Here is a 21,582-nt window from a genome sequence, read left to right as displayed (position 1 = left end):
GTTTCTTTCTGTAGAATGGAGAAGATAATGTTTGCCTACCCACCAGGGACACTTGTTAATGCTGGTGCTGCTCTTTCTTTACTGAGGCTGAAGGTTTTATATAATTATTGAGATGTTTTAAAGTTCTTGAAAAAACAGATTTCTCAGGATATAAACACATTGCATTCTTTGGAACAATACTTTAAACTCTGGTACAGCATCATTTTTTGGAGCAGGTGGCAAGTCATTTCATTCAAGCTGTCTTCAGTGACTTCTATCTTCAATGATAGTGTATCAGAAGTTGAATCAGTTTGTGTTCATTCAATAGTTATTACGAATTGTTAACAATCTTTGTCTAAAATTTGCAAACTCTGGATATTACTTGTAAGAGTGAGCTAATTTATATAATTTGTTCAAATTTAAAAAAAAATATTTTGCATGGGTAAAAATACAGAACATGTAAGAAACTTAACTCTTTTTTTCCTAGGAAAATTAATTTAAAAACATCTTTGCATCTATAGCTATTAAGTGTGAATTAATTTTTACTGTATTGTTTTTCAGGGGGATCAGACATTGAATATCTAGATTTTTACAAACCAGTGGTGTGGTTCTGGATCCTTGTTGGGCTGGCTTACTTTGCAGCTGTCCTCAGCATGATTGGAGACTGGTTAAGGGTCATATCAAAAAAGACAAAGGAAGAGGTAAGAATATTTTGAAAAGGGAAGAAATATTCCTTTTTAAAAACTTTGAATACAAGCCAGGTGAGCTTACAGCTGCTTTTGCTCTTAGGGTGCATAGGTCAAAGCTGTTTGTGTATGAACTGTAATGCTGCAGCTCAAATTGCAGGAAACTAGGTAGCAGTCAATTTAAACACAGTGTTTTATTTTCATATGTCTGCAATGAAGATGAGATTAAATGTATTATTAAATTAAGTGTATATGAATAGTTGCACTTGATTTATGTGGAAAAAAGTCCTAAACCACTGTTCTAGATAGTAGAATGTAGGCCTTAATTTTTCAGGTAAAAATAATTCTGTTTTGTTTCTGTAAGTGATGCAGATATGTAAAGAAAGTACTTAAGTGGTTATATTTGAGATACCATGCTCTATAGTGGTAAGAAAATAAATTTTTTGTACCATGCAAGGAATTAGAATTAATTGTTTAACTATTCCTAGGTGTATTTTGCGATATCTTCCACATAATTATTCAATATTTGTAGTCAAGTATATTGCTTTCAATTGAAATATGTTTTCATTTGTAAATTTCACTTGTTTTCTCTTGTTTTCACTTGTATTTATAATCCCAATGATACAACGTTTTACCTGAAGTTTTGTCATTTAAGAAAATGTCCTGATTTTGAAAATGTTTTAGTGTAAATAAAATTTCCTTCAATTGCAGCATGCATAGTTCTGGTTTTACTGGAAGTCTCAGAAATTAATTTTGTTTGAAGTAACATATTATTTCCCTCTAATTTGCCTTGAGTTCTCTTGCACGCTTCAGTTGATTTATGCTACTCAAACATAAAAACTCTAATTTGTTTTTGATGGAATGAATATGTTGGCTACTGTGCAGTGGCCTGCTACTTACATTGTTTTGAATAGTTTTCCTAGCTGCAGGGCATGGCATCAGTGCCTGGATGTATTCCTGGCAATCCTGGAGTTCCCAAAGCCTTTGCTGAAGGGTGGCTTAGCCCTACGTGCTTTCAGTGGCTGCAGTCCCTCAGGGTGCCTGCCACCTTCTGAGCAGGAGCAGGGCAGCAGGCAGGAGGGTGGGAGCTGGGATCTTGGGCAGGACTAAGCTGACTTTGTAAGGAATGTGGGGTGGGAAGCCCTTTTCCACCGCCCTTGCTGTGCTCATGGTTAGAGACAGCACGGTGACAGGTCTGCTCCAAGTGCACTCTTAGCAGGCAATTCATAACCACTTAGCCCTGATGCAGAGGACAATGTTTATTCAAACAGTTTCAGTTCAAGAGTGCCATCTTTTGCCACATGCTGTACATTTGAAAGGGTATTTATGACTTCCCTCCCACAATGAGCTTTACTGTTGTCCTCCACAGCTGGGGAGCAGCAGGTATCATCTGAGTGTTCTCAACAGCTGACAGGATCACAGTTCTGTTTTCTAGAAAAGCACTGAGGCTGCCTTTAACAGCCAGCCTTACATGGCTGACTCTGGCTGCAGGGAGCCAGTGCATCCCCTCAAATGCCTGTAACCTGCATGGCTGTATTTGGTTATTTTGAAATTCAGAATTAGGTTGGTCTCGCCCATTTTCCCCTCTGCAATAGGAAGAAGTAGAGCACTGGCACAGGCTCCCCAGGGAAGAGGTCACAGCACCAAGCCTGCCAGAGTTCACAAAACATTTGGGCAGTGCTCTCAGGCACACCTTGGAATCTTTGTGCAGGACCAAGAGTTGGATTTCAATTATCCTTGTGGGTCCCTTTGAACTCAGGATATTCCATGATTTTAAGAGTGCTGTTTCCTCTGGGCAGTCTCCTGGTGTCTAACTCCTCTGAACTTGGGGCATTTCCTAAGTTGTCTTCAGTTTCCCTGGGTTACTTGTGCCTGGATGTTTTGGAAAAAATATGATGTGACTGAGGAACTATGACTTCAGACTATGCAAAACTATTCTCCAGTCTTGTTTTTGCTGTATTTTAGTTCTTCACGCTACTTCCTAGAATTAATCTGATCTTTAACCTCAGTTTTCTCATATTCTTTTCTGTTATATAGACAGCATCTTACCCAGAGATCTTAGGATCTTGACTAAATAGTTCACTATATAACACACAGAGGTTTTAATCTTATAATGGTATTAATATATTAAGAATGTTTGAAATTTGTAGCTCTTTGTGAAGCTATTTCAATATAGACTAATTCTGGAAAGGATTTAAAGACACATCAATTGAAGAAACACAAGAATACCTCTAACACATCAAAAGCATTCCTATTTTTATCAGGGAAAACTCTTTGCCAGGTTGTGCAGTGCAGTGCTGAGCTTTCTTTTCTCAGGCACTGGGAATGTGTAACCTGGTCCATCTTTTCATTCTTTCTCACCTTTATAGCCTAAACAAGCACATTCATTTTGTCTACAGCAAGGAAAGCTTCATTCTTCAGATATATCAGAGTTCTCTTGGCTGGAGCAGGTATTGGGAATTCTGTATACAAGTCTCATGTGTGTTAGGTTAGATTAAAGACAGACATAACATAATTGGTGCCATTTGTTCAATTAATCATATCTCTGATGGTCAGAAATCTCCCTCCCTACTTCTTAAGCCATTGCCCAGGCATGTGTGAGAATTCATAGCAGGAATAAAATGCTTTAGCAGTTTAAAATGCAATAGTTTTAACGATGGCAGAGACCAGAGAGTATTGAATTATGATATACCTTAAGTTGTGTGGTAGTTAGAAAACACAAATATTCTGTCTTCTATCCTGATGATGCTTTGTAGGAAGAAAGTAATATAAATATGTTGTATTTTGTTATAAGATTGGCTATAAGGATTTTACAAATATTCACTTTTCTACAGGTTTAATTTTATGATAAAAAATGCTTAGCCCATTCTTGCTATCTTCCGGGGAAAATCCGAGTGAAGATGCTGAAGGAGTTTAGTGGAAATGCAGTTATCAACTCTCTTCTGTGCCAGCAGAAGCCAGATGAGACTGAATGTCTTGTCTTTTTTCCAGTTAAACCTAAATTTACAGTGGGCTGTTCCAGCGTCTATGGATGCAGATTATAGCAGAGGAACCACTCTAGAGTTCCAATATCCATGTGTGTAATGAAAAAACCTAGTCCAAAGTATGGAGTCTATTTTTCAACTGTCAGTCCTTGGGGAAATAGCCCCTTATGCCTAAAAGTAGCCTTTGAAGTGGGAAACAATGCTATATATTAAAACCTATTGAGATAGAGAGCACATGAAAAAATCTACAGAACTGTGATCAGTGCACTCTGAAAGTTGAAGCAGTTTAATGTATTTCCTAGGAAATGGGATGCTGAAAAATTTCCTGAAAATTATAGGGATTGTTATGGGTATGAACAAATAAACAAGGTTTTGTATAGGACTTATATCCTGCTTTCCTAGAAAACAGTAACATGTTTTAGATACAGGAAGGAGCAGATCATTCAGTAGTGATCAATTGAGCAGGTTTCAGCAGTTTAAGTAGCAAAATCTAGAGAATGTTACCTGAGTCCAGAGTGAGACAGAGAGGTTGCAAGTGTTGTTCTTTACTTCCCTCCAACAACCAAAACTAGATATCATCAGAGGTATATCTCTTTTGGTAGGCAGACCTAATCTCTTTTTCGTCTTTTCCTTTAGTCTAAAGTAAAAAGTATCAATAAATATCAGCATATTTAGGGCATGAAGGGAAGTCCTTCTTATTCCAGGGAGGAACCATGCTGTTAATGGATATCACCTAAAATCTGTAGTTCTCTTCATATATTTTAATGTAGTGGTGTTGTTATTAGAAGCAGTTTACAGAAGACTTTGAGGTAATAATGCATTTCACTGTTTCAACAAAATAAAATATCTATAGTTTTTGCAGTATATTAGCAGGAAAGTTTGCCATATGCAAGTGGATCTGAGACAAAAAAATTCTGATCAGAACTGCACTAATGCACAGAACTGCTATATTTTGTTATTTAAATCCAGATAACCAGTATGTCAGTCAGCTGCTCTGGTGGCTTTTGTCTCCTGAAACACTCTGGAGAACTTTGAATGCATCAAATGGGGAGGGAAGTGAAAGACAAGTAGAGATAGAAGTGGGAGTTTTAGAAGGATAGATCTGGAAGCAGCTCATACAGTAAGATAGATGAAATGTCAGAAAGTCACTGGAACATGCTGTGAGCTGTAATCTTAAGTAGGCGATCTGTCTCTGAAGTTCAGCCACAGCTATACTAGCTTGCCTTAAACTCCCTCCTCTTCATTATTCTCTACACTCTGATTACTCAGAGCACTTTTAAAGTCTTCTGATTTTAGTCTCTTCGAAACGTAAATTTTCAGCAGGATTTTTTCCCTTGTCATATTTTTTCTTTTACTTCTGTATGCAGAGCTTCTGAATTCCAGCAAAAAATGCCTACCCAACCAACAATCTCAGGCTTTTGGGCTATAGATCCTGGAGGAGCCTGTTCCCTTTACTGTATATCAAGAGTCCAGGTGTCAGACTCATGTTAGATATCAGCTCAGTTTGGACAAATGATTTTTTCATACTGCCTATATGTCTTTTGAATTGAGCAACATGCAGCCAGCTTTAAAGACCAAGCCTAAAATTTTATGAGAAGTAGAACATTCACTTCTTGTGGAAATTCAAGAGGCAGCTGCTATATTTGATATTTATAAACAAATTCAACAAATTTGACTCATCTGACTCATCATTCAGTTTAATCTTCTTGGCACCAGTGACAGAGCTGTCACTCAAGTCTGTCAAAACAGAATTAGACTTGTCATGATGATACTGTGGAGGTTATTGCACTCCCTATATTATTTCTTGCCTTTTTATTAGCTTTAGGCTGAAGGTGCTCACCCGGCATAAGGGACCCAGGAGAAAGAGAACTTGAGCTCATTTCTCATACCCCCAAAGAAAGACCCTAGATGTAGGCTTGTATGCATGAAAAAATGAAAATAATTAGTGGACTCAAGTGAGAAACAGTTTTGAAGGGTTTTCACCCTCAGGCAAACAGACTATCCTCAGATGATGAGTAGTGAGGGTGTATGACCAAAGAGGAGGAAGAAGGTGTTCAGTTGTTCAATGAACTCTTGACCTGGCTCTCCCTGTTTCAAGAAACAAAATATGTTCGCTTAGATATGAAGATGGTAGAGAATAACTCTTTAGCCTGGTGATCAGTGTCACTTGCTGGTCCATTTTACATTGTTTCAAGTGAGATGAGTCAGCTTCTGTTGAAGAAAACAACTATTTGGACTTTTCATCCCCCCAACCAACCAACCCTCCCACCTCTTGGCAAAAGAAAACAGACAAACAATCCAAAACATAACAGAAAAATAGGCAAAAACATAAAAAGCCCTCAAAATAAATCCCAACAAAACAAAAACCCAAAACCCAAAAAACCAAACCAAACTGCAGCAGTTTTGCAAATTTTATATCCACAAGTTCACTGAATTGGTCAGGCTGATGTGATGGAAGTCTGCTCCTAGAAAGCACTGAATTAGAAATATTTATGAGAGACAAATGCAGTGTCAAAGCCATGGTGTGCGAAGTAATTTTGCAAGGTAGTGATCAATAAAGGTAACAATTCTAAGATGTGCAAGCAGGGATTAATCAAGTTTCTGTAGGAAAGTGGTGGTACTGCTGCATATGTTAACAGGTATATACTGGAAACAGTATACACTGGTATACTGGAAAACAGCCACTAGATTTTTGGTCTAAACTTCACTAAGAATGCAGATAGCTACAAAAATGGCAAAGGAAGCACCTGAAGAGAAATCTGTTTTCCGTTAAGTGTTGATTTTTTTTCCAGTACATCCAAGATGTGCAGAAAAGTCTATTTGGGAAGGAACAGCCATGTTTGAAAAGGTGATTGTTTTTAATGATTTCTATGAGATGGAGAGAAATACAAAATCTTTCTACAGTCAAAACAACTGCATGTCTCCAGTCAAATTTGACTAGCAGCAGGACAAAAAATTCAACCAAAACAAACCCAAAATAAAAGGTGGGAGTACAGTCTCTGTCTAGCAGGCCAGAGTCTCAGTGATGAATAAAGAGTGGTTTTGGTGTAAGGAGGAGATGGAAACGACTGGCCTGGTTCTGAATGCAATTTGTTCTCTTCTTTTGTATGAGTTTAGGTTATCCTGGTGATGTTCCTGAACCTGCCCTAGCAACAGTCTGTAATACTGAGTTCCTATATTGATCAGTCTTTTAAAAGTCTGCTGTGGCAATGTGTGCAACAATGGATAGGAAGGAACATCTTGTTCTGAGAATTCCAGGAAAACTAAACAGCTGATGGCTTTTGACACTTTTTTGAGATATTTCCTCATAGTTTTGTGTACTTTGGACATGTGATGCTTGCTTCACTTCAGATTCAGCATGCACACAGATAACATCTCCACAGTTTTGCTGTGGTTATATTTATATTTGCATCATGCCTCTTAGCTAGACATACCAGGCATTTAGAGACTGCTGTTTTGTTACTGCATATTTAGTACCAGGTCCTGCTGGGGTGCTGATTGCAGGAGATGTGCTGCCAAGGACACTTCCATGAGGAGCAGCATGGCCCAGGGCATGGGGACACTGCCAGTGTCTCTCATGGCAGCCCCTGTGCCTGGCCCTGCTCTCCCACAGTGTTCAGGGAATAATTACTGCAGTAAAGGCTGCATGCAGCAAGGAAGCAAAGCCAAGAGCTATTGAATTTGCAAAAAATAAAACTAGAGCAAGAGACTTATGTTTCATAATAAGAGAAATTGATTAAAGAGAGATCAGTTATAACAATGGCATTTCTTGGAGTTAATTACCCATGAAGATTCCCAGAATGTATATTATGATGATCTACATTGAGAAATCTTAATTTTTGGAGATAAGATGTAATTGATCCTTTGTTACAGCAAAAAATATATCTGTGGTTTATTTTACTGTGGGCTGAAAATATTCCAGGTTAAATATCACTGATATCTTTATGATTAATATTCCTGAAAACCTTACTTGTTTTTTTCTTTTAGGATAATCTCAGTGCTTGGATATTGTTAGGAGAATACTCCAGAATGTTACTAATGCTGAGTGTATGAATCTGATAGCTGTCTTGAGGATGAGTTCCCAGACAAAGCAAGTTCAGCAGAATGCCCTTGCAAGTAGGTGTGTTGATGTTGAGGAAAATGCTCTGCAATTGCAGATAAAAGGGACCAAAAAAGCTACAGAGTACTGCCTTTCACAAGGGATAGGTGCAGTTGTAATACTAGTGCTGAACAGCCAAAGTGGAACTTTAATATTTCACACAAATATCACTCCAGATATTGACACTAGAAAGTCAAGAAATAAACAGTTCTTTCTGGGACTTGACCAACTAATTAATATATTCATTCCTTATTACCAAGTAGAAATTAAAAGTCCTTTTTTGTGTTTGTTCTTTTTTAGCATATGTTTATAAGCTAAAAAAAGTCCAGTGAGTTTATGAAACAATTGTTGTCTCTTTCCTCTGGGAGAAAGTTTAGGCAGTCTTTCAACTGCCTGTGGCTTGGGTTTCATTATGCTTCTGGTACAGTTCTTAAAATCTTTGCTATTCCTGGCTGCAGCCAAGTCATTGGCTGTATAGCACAGGCAGAGGAGACACTGTTCCCCTGAACCACCTCAGGCTCAGCTGGTAGAGCTTTATGCAAACCTAAGTAGTTTCTTGTGGCTAATACAGGTGCATGGCATTCACTCTCACCAGTTTGAAAGAGGGGTTGGATGGCTCTCTGAGGCAGCTGAAACCACTAAATAGAACTGATTTTTAAAGGAAAATTTCAACTTTTTTTTTTAAATCTTTATCATTGGAAGTTAATAATAAAACAGAACAATAGAGAGTGAAATAATCAGGCCCATAACTTGTCTACACTACTGAGACTACACACATGCAGATCTATAAAAAGACATATCTGATGGGCAATATTCAATAATAGCTCTGAGGAAATACCTAGCATGGCAGTCTTCATATTTATGGAAAAAACAAAAGGTGAAAAAAAATAACTGTGGTGACTCTTAGTATATCTCCTTCTGTTTTGTAGGCATGACTTTATAGGCTGTTTTTATTTTGTTGAATCAAACCGTGATAGAGGAAAAGGCCATTTCTTGCATCTGCCATCTGTTACATCTCCACAAAACATATTCCCACAGCTGCCACCATAAATGTTCCTTCACAAATAAAATAATCAAAATTCATGGGGTCTCTGCATTCCCATTGGAGAATGTGGTTTATTTCATCCAAGACATCAGATGTGTTCATGGAAGTTATGTGGGTGAAACCAAACAATCATTGCTCACCAGAATGAACTCACAACATTGCTTATTATGGGACTCAACAATCCAGTTTCCATCAGGAGAACATTGTTCCCAAAAATTTCTGACCACCATGGCTACAAAAATACAATTGTCTATGTAACTGAAGCCTTACCCCAGAAGATGACAATTACACAAAAGAGAGTCTTTTCCCCTCCGATATTTATCTGAAAAACAGATGGATGTGTATACCAGTGAGTGGAACCAAAAAAGGCATCACTTAGTGCTTCATAATGCCTGTGGTATTTCTTGCATTTGGTGGCTGTTTACCTTTAAAGACAAGTAGAGCACACTCTTCTCTAAACACCTCTCCACAGGTATTTTGGATAGGTACTAATAACACTGTAATAGCAGAAATACTGACAGCCAGATCATTAGGTTGGGAATTTTAGGTTGAATATAAATGATATTCCCTTCATGTGCAGCAAATGCACAGGTTTTACTAAAATTTTTTGTGAAGCTTCTCTTTTTCTCTTCTGCACTCTGGTCTTCTCTAGCCTATAGAAACTGAGGTGGTGAATAGAAATTTGTGTCAAGCAGCAACTTGCATAGAAAAAGGCAGCATATGCCTGCCCAGAACGGCAGAAAAGTGAGATGGCAGGTAGGAAACTCCTCGGATGTTCTCAGGGATAAACCCACCCAGCAGCTGAGTTGTTAAACCCATCACCCCTCTCCGTACCTACATTTTTTAAAGGAGCTTTGTGAACAATTTCTGCAAACACTGGCTGAATTTCCTGAGAGCTAAGACAAAATGTTATACTCTGTGTTCTGCTGCCTGCATAATTTGACATGTAATGCACTTTCTAGTTTTGTCTGAGTAGCATATCATAGAGAGGTTAATTGGATGTGTTATTTTTAAGTAGCAGGATAAAGTACACTGGAGAGGAAAAATGAAGCTATGAAAATTTGGAGAATGCATAAGGGAAAAATGCAAGAAATTATATACTGGGCAACATCTAGACCATTAAGAATATCTGTAAGGAAGGGCACCTGTTTTTCACCCTAAAATGTAGTCAAATGGGTACCTCCAGCTCATCTACTTGCTTTTTAAATTCAATTTTTTGGCTTGCACTAACATGCTCATCATAAAATGTATGAGCCCTGTATGCCAAAGGGAAACAACATAATGCTCAGCTATGACAGAAAAAGCTGCACACATTACTTTGAAAAATATGTTTTCATTTTCTTGCATGACATATATATAATGCTATTTTTTTCTTATTTTCTACTCAGTGGTATACCTCCTCCTGAGTATATCATAGCTTTCATGTCATATATCTGCGCTCCATCCAAGCAGGATATATTTCTTCCCCCTCTGTAAGCAGAAGTAGATTAACTGATTTTACTGTGATGTTGGGGTTTTTCAAGAATATCCCTGTGACAGAGGAGCAAAACTAAGGCAAAATTAAGTTAGGCAAGTGCATTTGTCTTGGTCTACTTAAGGATGTCCTTAATGATGCTTTTGATTGTTTGTTTTCCTGCTAGAGCACAGATGTGGCTTAATTCAAAGTACAGATTTCTTGTATATGGCTACATGGCTTGTGCTTTCCAGACACTTAATAGGATGAGTGGTTTTCTTGAATGGTGGGAAGTTTTGCATATATTAGTATTTGGATAATTTTGTGAGTGTCCAGAAAGATTCTCAAACTCTTGAAAAGCATAAGGAATTAGAGCAAATGTACTGAAGGACGAAGCAGGTGCTTCAGTATGTTCAAATGTTTTTTTAGTTTCAACAGTAGCATCCCCTTGGACATTTTTACATTCTGGTTTATGCTGTTGGCCTTTACCCAAGTGCAAAGCTCAGCTGGACAGAAAGCTATAACAGTAGCAATGAAACTGCATAGGAACTTTTGACCCTACTAGAGATATTGACTGAGAGCCAGTTCTAGGACATTATTCATTTAGATGGATTTTGGCAGGAGTAGGTGAAGGAGTGGTGGCTTAATGTCTGTGGTTTTTTTCTAGTTCTGTCAAATTCAGTATATCTGTCTTGAAGTTATATTGGTGATCATGCAGCCTGGGAACTGTTTGGTCGTTCAGGAAGTTTCATGCAGTACTTCACTGGTGTCTGCTTGTTTTCCACTACAAACCCAGTAGTGACTTTAACAAGAATGATTAGAATACTCTCCACAAACGATTCAGAGGCAGTTTCTCATTATATCCTAAACGAGTAAATGTGCCATCTCCACCACAGGTAGACACATAAATTGGCACAGACATTTGGAGGTGTTACTGGAGATGACCTGAGGTATTTGAGACATCCTCATAGGGTTGTTGGATATGGTGCAGATCATATGGGATACCCTGGTAGTGTTAACTGGAGGCCAGGTGACCTTGGCTGGGCAAGGAATTGGGTCAATGCTGTTCCTTTGTTGGAAAAGCTGTGGGTGTTGGATTTTGGTGGTTGTTTTGGTTTTTTGGTGTCTTTATTTTTAAATTTTTTTGGTTTTGTTTCGTGGTGAAGTGTGCTGTGTGGAATACTTAGTTGTGTTACTATATACCATAACTCTCAAGAACTTGTTATTGAGACCTGTCTTCCCTGAAATCATAAGGCAGCAGGGTGCTGCTTCCTGCTTCTTAAATACATAATGCAGTTACTTGCTGTTGATGTTCAGCGTAGCTAGGTTGATACTCCTTGTGAAATATGTCTAACACCTTGCAGTCTAATTTGGATTTTGATGTGGAGGAAGTCAATTCAGGAGCTGGGATGGGGACCATGTCCCCATTACTAGTAGCATTTCTCTTCCCTGAAGGTTAAAGTGAGAAGCATCACCAAATTAGTGCTGCTTCTTGTATGGCTGAGTCAGGTGCTATCACTGTGACATGTTTTTCCTATTGCTTCTGAAATATTCTGTGACATTCAGCCTTATGTTAAATATGTAGTTGTCAATAATTTCTGTGACTAAGAGGCCTTGTCCTCATGTCACACTGCCCCCAACTATGACAGCTGCAGAGTCTACAGAGCTGTGCTGTAATGAGGCAAGAGATCTGGAGAAAAGTAAATTTTTGTTACAGTATGTAAGTATGCCAAGAATTTAATTTCTTTTCAGCAGCACAGGCAACTGGCATTTCAGTTGCTCTGCATGAGACATGTTTTGGTTGTCAGAGCCCAGATGAAGAGGAGCTGTAATGCAGTGTGTTAAAATGTCATAACCTAAGGACAGAAAGAACCTGAACACATTACAGATATGTCCCTATGGATCAAGGAGGGATCAAATTATATAAGCAAGTTACTAATGTGCACTGGTAGTTAAAATGACACATTTCTTTTTCTTATAATCCTTTTCTTACAACCTTGCTTGAGTCTGTAAGTGCTATGGAATGGGAAGTTTTGTTTCAAAGAGGTAATTGAATGCATTTCAGTTCACATAAAAAGTAGGGGCCAAAAGCAGTGATTTGGGGCATGCATATTTCAAACAACACTAAACTCCTGCTTCTTAATGTGTTCCAATTCTCTCTGTTTTTCTACTAATGCATCTTGATTCTACTTAGCAATAGCATTAATAACAGCATGTTTCAATGTGTATTTTTCTCCTACAATTTTGATATAAACCAACATCACAGCTTTGCTGTATGGGCAGGTAGAATTGTATCCACCCTGCTACTGTTCCACACCACCTTCATTGGAATGAGCCTATCTCCAAAGGCACATTTATTGATGCTCTTCAGCTGGCTGCGTAAACTTGCTTCCCCAAAGAAATCTCACTAGAATTCAGACATCAGCTATCTCAACAACTACAATTTTAAGATTCTGCTGAAAAACTTGAATGCCCAAGAACAGCTTGCCCTGTGCAAGACAGGTTCATCACCAGGAACATCCTGAGACTATCCTAGAGTTTATCACATAAACTTTCTTTCTTCAGAAGCAAGGCCCATTGATTTTCTCTCCTGGACAAATATGAAATTACATGGGGACTTCAAAAGAAAAAAGAAAAAAAATTGAAATATTAATTTTAAATCCTGATAGCATCTCTTGAATGTGACCACATACATGCAATGGCAGATATGTGTCCCTGAGCAAAATACCTGGTCTGTTAAATGCTTATAAGACTGGTGAGGGGTACATATATATATACAATAAGGAGGAAACCTGTGTACAGGCTCTTTGCTCCCCTAGACAGAGCCATTCTCCGGGACCTGGGTACCCTGCCTTTAGCAAGGCTTAGGAAAAGGAAAAAACTGCCCCAGGGTGTGCACTGATAGTATTTATCATATTTTTATTACTTGTTTGCTACAAGTGAAATATTGGAGCAGCTGAGATGTTTCAGCATTGCAGATTTCATTATTTTCAGATCTGAAGTTTAATGTGTATGATCCTAGCTGCAGAAATTAAATACTAATAATCATTCAGCTAGGTGAGTCCTCTGTGTATTGCAGATAAATACCCTTGTTTTAGAAAACAGACCTTTGTCCACATTTGTCATCTGTGCAATTCACTGAAGTAGAGATGAATGTAATAAAATGACCCTTGGGTAAAGAGATCATCTTGTTTTGTTTCTGGAGGGGGGAAAGTTTTCCTGAAACTCTGTCACTCCTGGATGAGCTGATTAATTTTTGCCTTCATCATGTTCCTGTTTTCCACTGCACTGCAAATTATGAATAACCTTGTGGCTTTTTCTCTAATGGTTTGCCCCCTATATTTCTCTGTGTAAATTATTTTTTCATTTCTGTGCTTACCAAGTCAAAGTTTGCTTGCCAATGATTGAAATTCTGGACTGAACAGTACTAATTAGACTATTTATGTGGGTTAAAGCGTCCTGGAATGCTTCACTTTTGGAGTTATATGGAGTAGTCTATATTCCCTGTGCTGTACCTTCCCAATATTAAACTGTTGAGGGAGAAGAGATTTAAAGAGAAACAATCTATTTCCTTTTGAGTTACAAAGAGATTATCTCAACAAAGGTGCCTCCTTTAGTTACCTACATAACTTATTTAATGTAACAGTGGTTTGACTGAAATACAAGTGCAAAAATATAAATAACAAATAAATGACAGGCCACAGTTTACCTCAGACTAGATCTGCTTAGTCTACCTTATGCCATATCTGAGGACACATAAGGATGATTTGGGATTCAGGCTGGGAAGCAGACATGCCACTGTGGTGACTTTTAGCTGTTGCTGTGTTGGTGCTATCTTTGAGCAAGTACAGGAAAAAGGATGCAAACAGCCAATGGTTTCCTTTGAAAAAGCTTTTCTGTCTAAATTTAGAAAATTCTTAGCCAAGTCTCCCAAGGATCTTTCCAGAGACAGTGAAAGTGCTCATAAATAACCCCTCACCCTAGTAACAATACATAACACAGCCTGGATTGCTGGGATTTCAGCATCCCCTGACCAGCTGGGTATTGTGCAGCTGTCAAGCCTCTGCAGCTTCCCTGTATTGCTGACTGCCTATAATAAAAATAATAATAAAAAATCAGCAGAGAAGGTTTTAGTGGTTTTGGAACTGTTGTTAACTCTTACTAGTGCAACATTTCTTCTTTAGCTGCTGTCAATAAAAGAGTGAGTCTTTGGCATGAGAAATTTGTGCCAGTGGCAGCGGCAGCTCTTTGGCAGCCCAGCACTCTCTCCATGCTCCTGAAGATAAACAGTGTCTGAAGTCCTTGGTGCCATAATGCTTCCTTTTTATTGCTGCTTTTTGCTGCAGGTCGGGGAGTTCAGAGCCCACGCTGCAGAGTGGACAGCCAACGTTACCGCCGAGTTCAAGGAGACCCGGAGGCGCCTGAGCGTGGAGATCTACGACAAGTTCCAGCGGGCCACCTCCATCAAAAGGAAGCTCTCTGCAGAACTTGCTGTCAACCACAACCAAGACCTGACCCCCTGCAAGAGAACACTGTCAGTGAACCACCTGACCAGCGAGAAGGACCTCTTGCCAGCTCTGACAAAGACGGACAGCATTTACATGAATGGTTTGACGCCGCACTGTGCAGCAGAAGAGATAGCCGTGATCGAGAACATTAAGTAGCCATGACTTTGGATCCCAGCCCTTGGGAAGCTCTTGGCTTAGACTAGCCGTACACCTTTTTTTTTCCACCCTGTCAATGACCAGTGCTAGCAGCATTTTATATGTGTGCATGACTTCCACAGAAAAACTCCAGTCCCGAGTTACCATCGCATCTCTTCAGAGACACATAGATGAATGGCACTGCTGTTTCCAAAAGATGCTGGAACAAGCAATGTTTTCTGCCTTTATCTGCCCAGACTGTTTTTCACTTCTAATGTGCCATATGGCCTCACGAATGAATCTCACTTGTTTATGGTAACAATGTAGCTTTGAGGGATCAGTCCTTAAAATTTCAGGGTCTACCTTACTGAGCCTAGGAATGGACAATTTCTGGACTACAACACATTTGTAAATGGCAAGAAATTCTTATGCAGCCTTTTACCTAAGAAATTTTGGTCAGTGCCTTATCTTTTGAAGAACCAGAACCTCTACAGTTCTTGTACGACTTTTGTTTGTTTGGGTTTTTTGCATGAGAAGTGTATTTCATTTAAGCCTTTTGTTCTTCTTGAAATGGTGGTGTTTCAAAGGTGTCTGTTGTGAAGATACCAACCAGCATGAATGAATGCCAAAACTCAACAATCATCAATTGATGTTGTTAGCTCCAAATTTAAAGGCACTGCAGTCTCAAAAGTTGCAAACCTGTCCCCCAGAAGCATTTTGTTTTACTCAGGTCCAGCTGATACTCGTTCATGCTGACTTGTAGGATTTGCAGACCCTTTTCAGGTCTTAGTTTTCCAAGCAGTGTTCAGCAGTTGTTTTTCTCTGCATCAGATGTACCAAAAAAATCTGCAGCTTATCTATCACTAAATTATTTGGTAGATGACAAGAGCAAGTAAAAATTACTGTTTTGATGAGAGACAGGGGGAGGCTTTAAATTGCTGTGTTCTAATAATCACATCCAAAAAAACAATGCAGAAGAATACAGCTATTTTTAATAAACATAAACCTTCTGCCAGATATTTGGTATGAAAAGGATTCTTAATTTCCTTTTTAAGCCAAGTCACCCCAGAGGCTCCATGATATTTTACCCAGGAATCCTGGTGGAGTGCTTTCCTGAATGTCACGTGGGCTGCCTGTGCCAGAGCTGTGGCTAACGTGGGAATGCAATTGAAACTGGTATCACTGTGACTTTCTACATTTCAAATAGAAATGGCTCTGAATATCAATGCAGGCATGAAGAAGAGCTGATAAATAGCACAATCTGAATACCGATGATTGTTCAGACAGGATAGGCTGACAACAAGCAGCTCGAAACCAGACTGTGGGTTTTCTTTATTGGTTTTAAGAAAACACATTAATTTTGTACCTTCTGTTTTGCTTATAGGTTGTACATGAGATTCAGAAGAAATGCAGGATGGAATGGATAATTTTGCATTTTTTTCCTTATGTTTAGTCTATTGTAACCTGGCTGTACATAAAGTGAATAGAACAGGCCTTAAAGAAAAATTTAGGCTCTGTAAATTAAAAAAGAATGGGACTTTGCTGATTGGGCATGATTCAAGTGGCAAATCTTACAGCATCTCTGACCATTAGATAACATACAAGATATGAATGTTCATGTTTTTTGGATGCTTAGCTTGTTTTCTAATAAATATAAGTTAATATGTACATTCAGTGTAAATATCAGTCAATTAACATTTACAGAGAGTACGCTTTTAAAACTAAGAAAGTTCCATGACACAGCACCGAGCAATGCTCTTATAACAAAGACCCTTGTCTCCCCAGCACAGTGTTCTGAATGTCCACATGGCAAGGGTTCCTCTTGCCATGTATAAACTGTGAATTGTAATGAAAAATAAAGTTTTTAATTAAAATAAATTTTCCTGAATCTCCTGCTTGCTACAACTGGAATGCTAAGGAATAAATTGTGAAATTGATTTTTATGCTTTCATTGGTTACAGAGTATAGCAGTTTGCCACCTGCTTTAATTTAAGCTGGTTTAGCAATAAAGGCTTGACTTACCCAGCACAGAAATTACTATTTTTTTTCCTTGATATTAAAAAATATGCTCTTTGGTTGCCGTACCTTAAGTTGTGTCTCTTGCTGTTTTGTTTCAACAACTCATCAGGATTCCTTTTCTTCCATCATGTGCTCCAGAGCTCCTGGCAGTTGCTCCATCCTTGCCCTGGGGGAGGCACAGGGGGTTCTGCCCCTCTGTGCTGCTGGCTCTGCTGTGGCTGCTGGTGCCTTTCTGCACAGGGTGTGAACAAGTACCTCTAAGGACAGCAGCCCTTCAACTGCAGCAGTTTTCTCTACAGTCAATATTTTCCAGAGGCCTCTTTAATTAGGTCTTGGCCAAGGGAACAAGAGCCCACACCAGCCTGGTGGTAAGTGAGGAAGACTGGGGTTTTGTATTGTTTCAATCTGATGTGTGGGGGGTGTGTTTTAGTGCCTTTTGGAACTGATTTTTCAGAAAGGGATAGGTAATGTTCAAAGTTTATTGTCCTTGATCCCCTGAGATATCTTAGGTTAAAGCCTTGTTTCCTATTACCAATCTCTAACCAGCTTGTTTCCAGTTACCAGCCTATGGAGGTACTGTGCTTTGTGGTTTCTTTCCTTTTAAAGTGTCTCAGGACCTGCTGAAAAGACCATATTTTTTGGAGATCCTGTGACAATGTTTGAGATACAAGCATGGATAGTTAAACCCATTCAGGTTTTATTTGCTTTGACTTCTGAATATAATCTCTGGGAAAAAAAAATCCCTGTTAATTTATATATATTTATTGTTTCACTTTTGTAACAGATCTAAATTATCCTCCCTTATCAAAATTGATTTACCTGTAGGGAACAAAGCATAAATAAATAAAATCCTTTATTTGGAAGTTTAATAATTGAAGTAGAGAAGATACCACATTCCAGATGGTATGGGTAGGTAGAGTTATCATGATCCTAACATGTCCAGTGCCATTGAAGTTATTGGAAAATCTTTTCTTCCCACTCCACATACAGTGATAGACTGCAAAGTCTGAGGATGGCTCAGTTAATTTATAATACTTGATGAACTCAAAGAATTTTCTCTTCATCCCCTTTTATCTCTTTATCTCTTTATCTGTTAAGAGCAGATTTTTGTATTAAAAACTGTCTTTCTTGCCTCAGGAACTTTTGCAAAGCTTATTTTCCCTTCCAAATATGGAGCTACCTAAGCATGAATTAAGATCCATTTGTACCTTCTTTTCTGTCACCCATACATGGAAACATTTCAGACTGCTAATATGCTTGGTACTTAAGCAAGCTTGTGAAAATGGTAAGGGGCTGTTTTCTTTAATACTGAAAAAAACCCCAAAAAAAGGCATTGGAAAAATATCTTCTGGATGAGAGATAAATTGTGGCACATATGAATCTATAAAGACACAGGTGCCACCTAACAGAACAATTTATTTCTCAGTATTACAGTAAACACTTCATTAAAAAAAAATTCGAAATCTCTTGAAGTGGTAGCTAGAGGTGATCTGTATTGTTTACTGTTGACTGTGATAATCTTGTAATTTTTTTCCTTTGTATTTTTTGATGTTCTGTACCTGATAAAGTATCTATGTTGATGAAACCCTCAATTTTTGGGTAGCCCTGCATGAGAGCCAGGCAGATCAAGCTGCAGAGAATTTGTACCATACCCCATTCTTGCTTGAGTACCAAGAAAGAGCTTTCTTTGGCATCCCCTCCATGTGCTTTGTAGCCCCAAGCTGCCTCTCCCCCTTTTTCTAATATTTTGGGAGCCTTGTGGTGCCACTGTTAGAGCAGTGAAAAGCGTGGAAGGATCAGACCCAGAAGTTTGCAGCATCTCATGAGCATCCCAGCCATGGCTCTCTCTCTCCCCATCTCTTCCTCATTCCCTGGAAGGAAAGCTTAGGGATAACAGAAACCCATAGAAAGGCTAAACCTCTAAAGTTCCCACCCTTGACCTGAAGTGGACCTTCCTTAGGTCACACTGTGAGACCAGGATGGCAGATGGGAGATCTGAACATTTGTTTGGAGTTCTTCCTCCTCCAGCGTTATTCCTACACCAATGACCTCTAAAGAGCAGCACAACACACACTGCAGAAGAAGAAAGGAGGCTGCTCTACTTTCAAAAGCAAAGTCAAATCTACATGCACATCAAAAGTGGATGTACATTTATAGCTAATTCCTGGGAAGGAGATTTTCCTGACAGGGAAACTACCTGCAGTGCTGAAATACAGCAGTAATGCTTCTAATAAATTCCTGTCATACAGTTCTGTGATAATTAACTTTTCTTTCCTACCCTGCAGTACTGTTTGAAAGGATTTTATACATATGGAGAAATACACATTTTGCATGACTTCCACAGTTAATTATTTCATCACTAATTTTTTTTTATTTCTGTTGCCCTGCAGATTTAAATGAACAACCTAACCTTATAGTGAATAAAGTGCCCCTTTTGGGAAAAGTAGACAAGATGCTGATTTAGTGTTATTGGAAATAACAAGCTGGTGAGCTACACGGAAATTAAAAATGTCAGCTTTTTCATTTGAGCAAGCATTCTCTGCTTTGCCAAATTATTGTTACAATTGTAAAGAACCTTTGTGAGAATCGATAGGTATGGTTTTATTGCACTTGGGAAAGTTGAGTTTTTCAATTTTAGGCCATTGTTTATCATGCTTTTATGAACTTCCAGAGGAATATATTGAATAGGCTTGTAAACAAGTACATTACTTATTGTAGAACAAGAAGTCCCCTTCATGCATAACAACTGATATAGCAGCACATGCAGCTTTATGTTCTGGACCCAGATATATTTGTGCCTTTAATATGTATTGACATTGTTGCATCTTAAATTGTCTAAAAAACCCATTTTGGTATAATGACTATACTTTCATGTAAAATCAGTGATTTGAAAATATAGCTCAATTTTCAGTGAGTATCTTAGAAAATCAATAAACTTCACAACTTTTTATGAATTAAAACAGTCTATCAGCACTGGTGATATAATAAATAATATCTTATTGATTGCCTGTTTTAGTTATTTCTGAATATTAGCTGTTTTCCTACCATAGTTGCTGGAGACAGATAATTATGAAGAAAGCAACTCATCTCCATGGTTTGTGATCAATACACTATGACTGGGCTGCTGGTTGAGAACTCTTAGTGGTTACAAACTAAGATATTCTGTTCTGCCTGCACTGTCACAAGAGTGTTTATATAGACCTCTCTAGTTTGACTTTGGAAAACAAATGTACTTAGTGAGAAAGTGCTTTAGAAGACTGTGTTAATTCAATTGTTAATAATAGCTAATTCTCAAGACTAATTATATGCAGCCAGATCTTCATCCTCCAGAGAAAGGCATATAACACATGTATAATAGAGATCCTGATGGGAATGTACTATTTGTCTTTAGCAATAAATAACAATATTCTTCAGAAGATAATCAACAACCTGAAATGATTCCTTAAGCAGCGGTTTAGTGTTGGCTCATTTCTTTTTCTTTCACTATTAATTTGATCCTTCAAATTAAACAGAGTGTTCTGAGAAATTTTGCTGAAGCGATACATTTGCTGTAAAAGATGTATTTTAGTCCTGTTTGGCTCAGGGGATACTGAGACTAACCTTGCTGAGTGACTACAAAAGTGAACATATATATTGAAAACTTTCTTATGGGAACATGAGAGAATACATCACTGTACTGCTGATTTTGACTTTTATACCAGTGACAGGTCTGCTTCTGTTTTGTGTGGATTTTGCTTTTTCTGCAAAATTACAGTATTCAGTATTCATGCACTCAAGCATGCAAAACCCACTAGATCTGGTATGAAATGTGATAAAGAGAGGTTATGCTTTAACTATCCCAGTTGTAGTTAGCATATCCTCTCTGTAATGTATTGGCATCCAGAACCATTTGTCACCCTGCTTGTTCTGTAACAGAAGAGAAGGAATTTACAGATTTGAAGGCATCATGTTGCACATTTGGACAGCATAATAGCCCAAGAGCTGCAGGCTGGGCCCTTCTGAACTGCAGACTGATCAGTCACAAAGTCCGAATGCTTTTTTAATAGAGAATACCACAGTGGCTTGTAGCAAAAAGAAGCATAAAAAATTACTCTCTGCTGTGAGAAGTGAAAGTGGGAGTAACGTGTCACATACCATTGTACTTCATGAAGTGGAGGTGGTACAGACACAAAGACCTTTTCATTTCTCAGTGTCCTCAGGGACTGTCAGCAGAGAGTCAGAGCGTAGCCTGCATTATGTCACTGTGCTTTTCCTCTTTGCAAGCTCTGAATGTGCCCCAGATGTAGAGGCACTGTACCCACTGTACCTTCATGGGTGCATCTTGGCTGGCAGTGGTGGGGCAGCTTCACTTTCTCTTGCTTGTGCAGCACAGGTGGAGTAAGAAGAGATGGGTTGGGCTGTTGTAGGAATAACTTCTTGTCCTTTGGAAAGAGCCAGGACACACCTGAACACTGAACCAATTTCACTTTCGCTAACATGAAGTCCTTAAAACTGTTTTATCTAGAGAAATGCTTTTGGAAAAATGGATTCCTATTTGCTCTACCAAGATCAGAGCAGAGGCTGCAGTTTTGTTTCATCACTGCAGCTGCTTGCTGCTTTTGAGCTTGGCTTGTCTCTAAGGGAGCAAGACTAGCACAGCATCAGCCCTGGAAGTGGTTTCTGCTTGTGTAGGCA

General features: G+C 38.6%; 1 protein-coding gene across 2 annotated transcripts in view; it reads left to right on the top strand.

Annotated features, from left to right (window-relative positions):
• The window catches only part of KCNK2 (potassium two pore domain channel subfamily K member 2), a 106,115-nt gene extending 89,183 nt beyond the window's left edge, over positions 1–16,932 (top strand). For both annotated transcript variants that reach the window (XM_054279541.1, XM_054279542.1), the window contains exons 6-7: positions 541–680; positions 14,593–16,932. In XM_054279541.1, the coding sequence (XP_054135516.1) occupies positions 541–680; positions 14,593–14,910 (458 nt within the window). In that variant the 3' untranslated portion in view covers positions 14,911–16,932. The remainder of the gene's footprint in view (positions 1–540; positions 681–14,592) is intronic.
• The last annotated feature ends 4,650 nt before the right edge of the window (positions 16,933–21,582 follow it).

The sequence above is a fragment of the Melozone crissalis genome, unplaced genomic scaffold (assembly GCF_028551555.1).
Source record: "Melozone crissalis strain CALT ecotype California unplaced genomic scaffold, PUWL_Pcris_2 ptg000027l_1, whole genome shotgun sequence".
Classification (NCBI taxonomy): Eukaryota; Metazoa; Chordata; class Aves; order Passeriformes; family Passerellidae; genus Melozone; species Melozone crissalis.
This window is presented reverse-complemented; position numbering and strand designations above follow the sequence as displayed.